At 40.3% G+C, this 10,885-nt stretch overlaps 1 protein-coding gene across 2 annotated transcripts in view; it reads left to right on the forward strand.

Moving 5' to 3' along the window:
* Window positions 1–7,279: 7,279 nt before the first annotated feature.
* Window positions 7,280–10,885, forward strand: part of cplx2a (complexin 2a) — a 17,378-nt gene continuing 13,772 nt past the window's right edge. Inside the window, exons 1-2 of one of the 2 annotated variants that reach the window (XM_007567665.2) lie at window positions 7,280–7,499; window positions 8,553–8,638. In XM_007567665.2, the coding sequence (XP_007567727.1) occupies window positions 8,608–8,638 (31 nt within the window). In that variant the 5' untranslated portion in view covers window positions 7,280–7,499; window positions 8,553–8,607. Of the gene's footprint in view, window positions 7,500–7,681; window positions 7,837–8,552; window positions 8,639–10,885 lie in introns of those variants that run through there. The other variant, XM_016679444.1, reaches the window with a different exon arrangement.

The following is a 10,885-nucleotide window of genomic DNA, read 5'->3' on the forward strand; positions in this document are numbered from 1 at the left end:
TGGAGTTCAATAACTGTGTTAATAGAAGAAAACATGTTAGAGGCAGCAAAAGACTTAATACATGAAAAAAAATAAATAAATACATCTACCTGAACTAGAATCGTTCAGATGAAAGAATGTCCATGTGGCATAGTCAAAGTCCAGGCCAAAATCTAATTGAGAATCTATTGGTTACCTTTCGAAATTAACCCTTTCATGCATGAAAAAGAATTCTTTATGTCACGATTTTTTTTTTCCAAATTATTTTGAATTTTCTTAAGGCATAAAATAGGATAGGAAAAAAAATTGTAAAAAAAAAAAAAATAAAAATCTAGGATGTTTTTTTTCTAGGTGATCAGTTATAATCTCTAAATACAAAGTTGTTATTTGGAAAATAACATCAAGTAACGTTACTTGATGTTACAACATTTTTTTCTGGAAGAGATTTCTACAGTAGAAGGGCGGACTGGACAACCTTGAGTTGGTCGGCATGCTTTTTATCTGCCTGCCATATTGGATTTAACAAAAATAAATAAATCTTGCACTTGCAGTGGTTGGCCAGTAGTTGGCAATATATTGAATGATGGACCATGTATGGTCCACTTCAGTGGTCTGTGTGCCTTTATAACATAAAAACCCACAAGAAACACAAAAAAATGGCTTTTAGATGGCTGTCCACTACGGATGAAAGGATTGAGGTTTTTCCATTTTCATGTTTGAAAAACTGAATTTGAATCGAATTTCATTCAAATATGCAAATTATGCGCATTTTTTATGCTGATCTCGGGTTGTAATGTGACAAAATGTTCAAAGGGTGTGAATACTTTTGCTAAGAGACATTTTTAAGTCTTTAAAAATTTATTTTTGTTAGTTTGATTTGATGAGTCGGAATATCTTAAAGCATCCACTTTTTTGCACTTTTTCTTTATAAAACAGTTCTTTTGTTTGCACGTTTTACATAATGACGAGAGTGCAGCAGCTGATGCAGAAAACCATTTTCCAAATCTCTTGGTTTCACCACCTACTTGCACCACGACCTGTGAGCTCGTAGCTGTCAGAGCTACGAGCTCTGTGGGCGTGAATCCGGCCGCCGGCGCTCTTCCACTCTCCCCCTGCCCTCCACTCCGCATTGCTCCGTGACAGTTCCACTGCACTTGCTTTCTAGGGCATGATGCACTCCAGTCTGGACGCTTTCCAGCCGTTGTTGTGGAGGAGAAAGGGGGAGCCCTGCCTCCTGCGGTATTTTATTTCTCCCCTCACAGGCAGGTGCAGAGAGGACGAGTATAAATCAGAACCGAGGCAGCGGGAGGATTTGCTCGGCCTGCGCCCGGCTGCTAAGGGATGCGGGCGATGCAGGGGGGCGGTTCTGTTGCCCGGTGATCGGCGTCAACAGGACCTGAAAAGGAGCTGCACAGTAGCTGAGAGTTTTGAGAGACAGCATCATCATCATCTGTCCTTTCACTCTCATTTACTTTACAAGATTTTCTTTTGCTTCTCTTGTAAGTCAGGAAGCTCTTCCCGAGGAGACATGACATCCTCACAGTTTCACACTTGTTTATGTCTTTCGGTGTCACTGGAGGTTTTCCAGTTGACACACTGAGCAGCTTCCTTCCCCAGTCCCTTGTCCTCCTGTTGGACCTCCGGGAGCGAAGGACCTCTTGACACCACAATATGGCTCTGATGATGTCATGCTTGGGTGGAAACCCAGTCACTCTGTTGATGGAGAGTTTTGTTTTTTTTATTGAGGTTCTTCTGTTAAGGCCAGACACTCAGACTGCCAAGATAAAGAACTTTAAGTGTTTTATGATAAAACTGTACAAAGGATTTGTTACTTTAAATTTTGGGGGCTAAATGTAATGTGGTGCAAGAATTTTTTATTTTTTTTACAAAAATCAATCAAAAGTTTTGGTAAAAATAAATTTCGATTATACAGTAAATCAACTTGCATGTAATTGTTTCTTTATGTTTTAGTCCAACACGGTCTCAGACAATTGATCCTAAAAACTATCCGTTGTGATCTCTAGCTGTAAATCCAGCTCCTGGAGGTTGAGCCGTGATGTTTTCCTTATAAACAAACACACCGATGAAATTCTGACCAATTACACGCTCACATACTCACACATGAGTATGTTCCTGCAGTGTTTTGATGCATAAAACAGAGAGAAGTAGGTTGCTGTCTGCTTTTTGTTGCTAGTAGCAGCTAGCATCACAAACAGCACTGAGTGTCAGAGGAGGTCTGATGCTATCCACAGAGAGGTTTAAGCTGGGATTTTCTAACGATGTCGTGCTCAAGTAGAGAGTAAGTTTGAAAAACAGAGGAATCTGTTGTTGCGATGCTAACTGGCCAGCGCTAATGAATTGAACTCTACATCTAATCTGAAATAACATGTTCGCAAATAACTATTGAACAGCATTATGCTCGACAATCATTTGATGAGACACAAACTGTTGTGTTGATAAAGTCCCTATAATCTTTTCTCCACATGGCAGCCATATTGGATACCAAACATGTAACTGCTAGCCGACAGCTAACTTTACACATCAGAATTATGACTTCCAGGGGGAAATTATGGTTTGAAACTTGACCCGATTTTCCAAGTCGAAAATATTAAAAACCGTCAGCTCGGATGTCGCATCGTTCCCAGATCGGAGCGCCAGCATTTGAGATAAATCCAACACACCACAAACTCCGCTTCAAGTTTGTTTCAACTGCAGTAGTTTTATTTACTATGATAAAATAAATTTCCCAAAATTCTTTCTAATCGTTTTCCTCTAAGCTTAACTCTCCAAATAATGAAATCTTTTGTGAAAAAATCGAAGTCAGCAAGGCAATCAGATGGCCTGTCAGTTCACAAGCGCCGTGTAATGCTTTCCTGTCAACCAGTCAGTCATTTGGCATTTCAGTCAGCGTGTCTGTTGTCTGGATGAAGCTGTTATGTCTTTACGCATTGCAGCAGAGCACACCTCCCCACGTCTGGGGGCTTCAGCGGCTGATAGACATGCACACACAGAATTACATGCAACTCCTCCGCTTCTCCCCCACTCTCCATCCTCCCTCCAGCTCCTCCTTTCCCCTCCTTCAGTGTCTCCGGGGACCTCAGAGTGCAGCACAGATGATGGACAGCAGCCTAATATCCAAAGAAAACCCGCCCCTCCCGTCGGACTTAGGAGAATCGCTTCGGAGGCCACTGTGCCCTTCACAAAGAGGGATATGACCTACAACATCACAGAAGAAGATGCTGGCACCGGCACAAAGGACACTGCAGAGGAAACATTAATAATATAACCCCGTTCTTTAAAATATGAGGGGCTTCCGCTTTAGAGGCATGTGGATTTATACAAGTAAAACAAGGTTGATTATACTTCTTTTTTTCTGTGGTTATTTTTTGCATTTTTACGCAAGAAGAAGCTAAAAAAAAAAAAAATCCCCACATAAATCAAACTGTCTCCTCATCACAGTGCAGATCATTACAGGAACCTTTCACAGCACACAGGAGGCGAGTTATGAATCCACAGAGCTATTTTGGGGATTTTAACTACATAGAGATTTGAAGAGGTCTGTGAGGAGATCAGGTGAGAGCAGCACTGTTGTTTCAGGATAGCTAGCAGTAGATCATCGAGAATTTCTATATTTATTCTGTTCTGTCAGCCTTTTATCCCCACACTTGCAACAAATGATAAAGCAAGTCCATTATGCCGGAAAATTACAACTTTCTCAGTGTGGTTTCAAGGGGTTTTCAAATAATAATAATAATAGCTAGCCAGCCCTGTGTGGTCGGTTAGTCAATGATGGGTTGTATGAGGCAGGAAACGACTAGCATTAATATTTAAAACACCTAATATGTGAAAATGAGCTCAAAATATGATTAAAAGGAGAAAAAGGTTTTATCTCTGGAGCTGGAAACTGAGCTCACTTGGATCGCACGCAGGTAAACATCAACGAATGTTTGTGCGTCTTCAGATTTTCAAAATACAGTGAGTGAGATATGGTAATGAATTAAAAACAACACCAAAATTATTTTGTAATGTGTGCTGCTCTGTATACAGCAGTATTTCTTTCACTTCAGTTTGCATAAATGGAGAAAGTTAAAGTTAATTACTGAAATGTCAAAGGTAGTAGCGCTTAGAAGACACGAGAAAAGTTTTTTTTATTAATAAATGGAACTAATTCTCCTACACTTGTACAACATACCTTATCCTTTCACTTAACTTTATTTATTTTATTTCGAACATGACATCAGTATAAAATCAAACACATGAACAAGGAATGCAAAACACATGTATTTTTGTACAACAAAAATACATGCGTCCCCCTGAACATTTCCAGTTGTATGCTTGCATAAAGAACTCTGAAAAGCCAGATTCTTTAGCACACTGTAAAAATGATCAAGAATACGCCCTGAAGTTGGAATAATCAAACTTCCTCAACGACCCCACGTTAAACACCAAACGCCTCTCGTGTGTAAAAAGCAGTGAAAGTTGCTCAAAGTAATATTTTTGCATAAGCTCCTAGTCATAGACAAGATTCCAGACGTATCATAAAAGCAATCATAAAAAGAAGCCACATGAACATTTTGTTTCTGCTGCACTAACACACTTTTTCTTCAACTAAGCTTAAAAATGATATGCATGGATGTAGCGCTGCTTGATTAGCCAGCTTCTTTAGCGGTTTCCTTTTCTTTTTTTTTTGGCTTAATTTCTTGTGGACGGTGGAAGTGACTGTCTGCAGGACAACTGCCAAGTCTGCACAGTCTTTCCCCCAGGAGTGTGTGGGCCGTAACATAAAGCTTCTGCATTAAGCATCTTTCTTTGTTGGCCCTTTGCAACATTTACACTTCAGCAGAAGTGAGCGATTCAGTTCGGGGGATTTCATTAGTGGCAAAGCACCTTAATGATCAAAAACAGCAGGAATAAACAATGTGCCTTTATGTGTCTTGTTTGGATCTGAGTTACTAAAATAAATAAGCTTTACAATCACACTCACACAGTCATTGATGTGCATCAATACCTAATAATTTTTCTGATATTAGAGTTAAAAGGCAGATTCTGGAGATGTACTCTTCATAGCAAACTAATTATGTTTTTGACTTGTTAAGTTATTCTCTACAGATGTTTTTTTTCTTCTTCTTCCATTTTGATGAGAAGTCCTAATCCATAAATCTGACTGTGTCCCCTAAGGATTTTTATCGATTCCCATCTACCTTTGCATTGTAGCGAGAGCTGCTCTAACCCTGCCAGGCTCAGCATTTCATGATTAATGAATCAGAGGATGCACAGATTGTTTCTGTATAGACGGGCTGTCTGACACCGTGTCTTACACACGTGGATGTAATCCACGATGTACAGAGATCTTAGGAGACTTGTTTCCATCTCACCGTTCTATAACCTCAGTTATGCATGTGAAACCTGAACAAATTTCTCTTTTTGCTGAAACAAAAGAGTGATAGGGACATGTTTTGAATATAGTTTTGTTGATGAGCGTGTAGTAAAACTCTTTCATCGTAATTGCTGATGAAGAATACGTTCTCATCGTTTTACCTGAATCTTTCTCATGCTGCCATTTTAATGCAACAATGTGCATTTGCTATATTTTGACTGTTCCAAATTTACAAAGGAAGGGTACCAGAAAGTCAGGGTCATAAAAAAAATCATATCTATGCCAATCATAATAATGACCCATTTAAAATGAAAAAAAAAATAAAAAAATAAAAAAATAAAAATAAAAAAATGTGTAAAGAGTGTTATTAGATACAAGAAATACAAAAATAACAAAAAAAAGGATGTAGCCTATTGATTATGCCCCAATCTCACATCTGTGTTTGGACACAGACTTGAAAAGGCATCAAGTGAAGTCGGGAAAAAGAAAAAGAGTGGAAGCAGCGGCAGGATGCAGCTGTGAACGCTGCTCAATACGGCTGAGAGGGAGACGGAAATAATCTACTGCTGCAGACAAAAAAAATTAAAATAAAAAATTCTCAAAGCATCATTTTACATGCAGTTGTTCACAACTGAAGCAACACTAAACTTCTTCAAACAAATGAAAAACATGAAATATGATCATTAAAAAGCTGAGCTGATTCCATGTTCAGGCAGATACATTTTACATCTGGTTTACCTTAAACTGCTGAAGCCTGCTAATCTAAAATATGTAATTTAATGTTTTATTTCATTTCATCTACTTCATTTGATTCACTCCATAATAAAATATGAATAGCTCATATAGCAAGTAAGAGAAATCATGAATGAAAATGAAGAATAAATTTATAACATCTTGCCCCCTATTCTGGTTCTAATAAGAGCTTCCTTGATAAGAAGAATGTGAGGGAGGCAGAATGAAACCTATGGACCACAAACTCCTTAAATAGCTTTTTAAAAAAGATATTTTGTCCAGAATTTTCAAGGTTGGTAAGATGGACCTTACACTTTAAACACGATAAAGTTATAAATTGATGTTAATCACCAATTTTACTGATTTAAACAGGCATTGGTATTGATCTGTAGCAGTTATATCATGTGTTTCACTGCATGGTGTTCACTTAGCGACCAATAAAAATGAGAGTTCGTTCTCATCCATAGATTTCCTGAGGATGAAATGAAAAAAAAAAACAGTTAAAACTTTATCTTGAACACTAGCTGCAGGCAGAGGGAGATGTTTAACAGCTTTCTGGGCTCTTTCGTTGTCTTCTTCACCACGTGCCCAAATGTCACCATGAAAATGAGAAAAAAGGGGAACAACTTAAGCACTTACAACTCCAGATGAGTTCATTTTAGAGTTTAGAGTCAGAATCCAGGTCAGGCGACAAACACATTATTTGTCCTTGATGTCAGGGCAGCGATGAGTGTGTTTGGGGACAGGCGAGCAGGTGGACTCGTTATTCAGGTCAGTGAGGCTGCTGGGTGAAAGAAAGTGAAGTAAGAACCAGGCTGATCGAGTCCTTCTGATAGTCCGTCAGTTTATCCAATGCACGGTCTCAAATCCTGGCGGGGATAAAAGTACAACTGGTGGTAGTTAAGAGTGGAGCGATGCAGATGGCTTTCCACTGGCAAGACACAAGGAGACACAAGGTGTTTCTGGACAGCTAAGATCTGCACAAGGAGGACTAAACAAAAAAAGATTTAAGCACGTTTATCGTACAAATCACATGCATTCACGAGTAAAACAGAGAACGCACCAAATTAAATGTTTCGTGCTCACTGTAGAAGTTGAACTACACTGAAGAGGTAGGGCATATCATCCGTGTAGCTCCCCCTCCCCCTCCCCCTTTTTGTGCATGTTCTCCCCCTCGTCCTGCAGGAATAGACTCTCCCCATCCTCCTCTTTCTCCTCCTCCTCCTCCGCTGCAGCCTTGACTCTGACACAGCCGGCATGACTGCAAACTGAGTGCTGCTTGCACAAAGAGGGGCACATTGCTTCGCTTGAGACGCGTAAATCGCTCGTTTTGTTTCTTCCCGGCGAGGAGACGAAGGAAGACGGCTGATTCAAGGAGCGCCAAGGAAAGGGGGGAGCATAGAAAAAGCAGGTAAATGATGCGGGGAGAATGTTGGATGACGGGACGGGACGGTGGCAGGTCTCTGCACCTCTCACCAGAGGATGCTTGTGCTCGCGTGCCCTTCTCTTTTACGTAACTTATGTTTTCCAGCGCTGGGTTTTGTCCGTCATACGCGGTAATAGCGGGAGGTGAAGTGAGAGCGGATGAGAACACTTAGTTACGACCGGACGGGTTTGAGCCAGGAGGAACTGGGGGTCCTGGTGCAGTGGGACGAAATCAGGAAACAATCGGAAGACGTTCCAACTGCTGCACAATGACTCTGATGCAGGAAGTTATGAACGCATCTGCCTGTGCTGCAGTGTCAAGGGTATGCAGGAGAATGCAGCAGGACTGCACAGATTACCTTTGAATTATACATAGAGAGAGAGTACACAAATCAGGAGTCAAGCTTTAAATTAATTAGATTGTTTAACCTCCGTGAAACTCAGTGTCATACAGCTAACGTGAGTTTTGAATCTCACAGGAATAAACTTCCATATTGTGAAAAAAAATGCACATTTATACGTATGATTACTAAAAATTTGGTTTCATAAAAAGTCTTACAATATCGTTAGGATGGTATAAGGGATGCTGAAGTGGAGGACAATGAAAGTGTCCTAAACATTTCTGCAAAGCTTTTTCCCTTGTTGTGCAAAGTGAAGCTCCTTCAGGGTCCAGTGGATGCAGAACGCAGCCGCCTCTGGATGAGCGCGACCCTGCCTTTGTTTTCACCTTCCTTCCCTCGTTTCTGGTCGTCGTTTTATGAGGATGAATTACTCTGAAGTCAGGCGGTGTCAGCATAAATCCTCTCAAGATGGAGTGAGGTTGTAAATCGAGGGCACAGGTGCCTCGTCTAAACTCACCGCTGCTCCAGAAAGAGCCCGGGTTAGTCTAAAGTAAACACAATCTCGAGTCTGTGGATGGACATTTATAGCAATTCAGTAGTAAAACTGGGTTTTGGGTGCTTATGGTGTATATATTCTCTCTCTCTTTCTTTGATCCCCATCCCGTTTAAAACTCCTGTGTTTTGTCCCCTGGCTCCAGGTCTGTCCTTGATAACGTCGACGACTGAGGGAAGAGAACGCAGAACTGCCTCATCATGAATTTTATAATGAAAGCTGCGCTGGGAGGTGAGTCGTCTGCCTTGGCGCGAGGTTGATTTAACAGCACTGCAGTGCTCAGGATTTAAAGGGACGCTGTCGAGCGGCGCTTGCTTTGTAGTTGTTGGTGGGACGTTGGGCTGTTTTTGCATCCTGCACCAAACTAAAGACCTCACTCTCTCTCACACACGCACACAGAGTAACTTATGTGGAAAGAAAAGTCAAAGTCCTTGAAAGCAAGCGATAAAGACAGGAGAGAATTAGAGCAAAAAAAAAAAAGAGTTTTTGTCCTTTACATCCTTCAAGCTCTATCCTCTTGGATAATATTTGCCTCTAATTAGTCCTAATAATAGCTCTGCAACTGAACCACCTTGTCAGCTTTAGCTCCAAGGCAAAGATCAGGAAAGTGGCACCGGCCGTTTTAATGCAGGGATCTCTCCCATTTGGCTCAGTCGTGCGTGCCGTCGAGCCGCCGCTCTCCAGGTTGCAGCAGTTAGCCGGCTACGGTTGAACGGCAGGGGCTGACATGTAGCCCCCTGTTCTCCCCCCACCACCCACTCCGTCATCTCATTGGGATGCAGGAGAGGCAGCCGCTGCCTCACTCTGCATAAGCCGCTGCGTGCCCTGCAGCCGCACTGTGAATTCTTAAACCAACTGCATTGAGTTGGAGGCAGGTTTTAAGTCCGAGCTGCAGATGCCAGATTTCGAGAGAGTGGGTGGGTTCAGTGCCTCACGTCTGCTGCAAAGGGGCGCTTGTGCCTGTCTTTGTGAGCGGGTCGGCTCCAGTGGGTGGGGGAAACTTTAGAAAGTCGTAGAGTTTGATGTGCAACACCAATTCTCTGCGGGATGAAGCTTTTTTTTTTTTCTTTTTCAACCTACAGTTCCTTTCCCATTTAGATTGATTGACCTTATGTAGCGGAATGTCAACAAAACGACCAACTCAGCATAAAGGTCGGACTATAAATCCTTATGAGAGGGTAGAGGTGGTCTGATAATGAAGCAAACCAATCAGTCAGATAATCAATCCAGGGATCTATTGATCTGCTGCTCAGAGTCTGTCAGTACATGTTAGTTAAGATCCACACAGCATCAATGGTCATTGCTTATCAGGGCATTTTTCAGCTCTAATTTCATTTCATTACACTCACATATTTCACTGTTTTTGCCGTCAGATATGTAACAGAGGTAAAATATTGCAATATATTTGCTTGATAACATTCTTTTAACTATTTAAAAGTGAATCAGGACAAAATTGAGCTCTGAACATTTCAAAATGACTAGTTTCTGTGATTTTACTTTAGGATAAGCACTTTAAAGCTGGACCAGTTCAGTTTATCTAAACATCTGAAATAAAAGTTTTTGTTAACTTGATTTTTTTTAACCTGCTGGGTCGGGCGAGAAAGCCATTATAACTGCTTGCAGTTCTAGTTTAAATTGTGATTTTAGTTTTAATTCAACAATAATGTAGACACGTCTGCACATGCAATAGACGTGCAATGTTTGTTGAAACAAACGTGTTTCCAAGTTTAATTAAAGTTCTTTTATTAACTGCTAGACACATTCGATACTTTGTTAAGTATCTGGACTCCAATCATTCACCCAAAATAAAAAAAAAACAAAAACAAACTTCATTTTGAGTTGGCAACAATAACACAAAGTTGTGTTTTCAGACTAAAACACAAAACATTCATATTAATTTTTCAAGCAACATAAGTTAGATTTTTTGAGCTAATTAAGAGACCAGAATCAAATATTTACTAGATTCATGAATGTGTTTCAGTTCGGTCTCCACCAATATCACACATTGCTGTTGGGTTCTGGTGTTGACCTTCATAGCACCTCATTAAGCAGAACGAGGTCCGATTCTGGGGAGTCCAACAGAAACCGGAATGCAATCGGCTGTCACGCTTAACGAGTTACACCCATTTTTTTCTTCTTTTAAAGTTAGCTGTACATCACAAAGCAAGTCTAAAAGATTGTTTGAAATTTAGAATTTCATAAACATCGTCAGGATAATCATAGAAACCATAGAGAAAAAACAACAACAATGAAATCAGTTGCTGTGACAGTCATTTTCACACATTGTATGAAATTGTGTTTTCCTCTTCACACTTTAGTGAAGCTGAACCTCCATTAGCATTTATGGTGTAAACAAAACACGTGCACCTGATGTTTATATATATATTGCAATTATTTGCCATTGTGATATTTGTGGTTTTCATGCACACACACACACACATAAATATATATATATATATATATATATATATATATATA

The sequence above is a fragment of the Poecilia formosa genome, unplaced genomic scaffold, assembly GCF_000485575.1.
Source record: "Poecilia formosa unplaced genomic scaffold, Poecilia_formosa-5.1.2 Scaffold211, whole genome shotgun sequence".
Taxonomy (NCBI): domain Eukaryota; kingdom Metazoa; phylum Chordata; class Actinopteri; order Cyprinodontiformes; family Poeciliidae; genus Poecilia; species Poecilia formosa.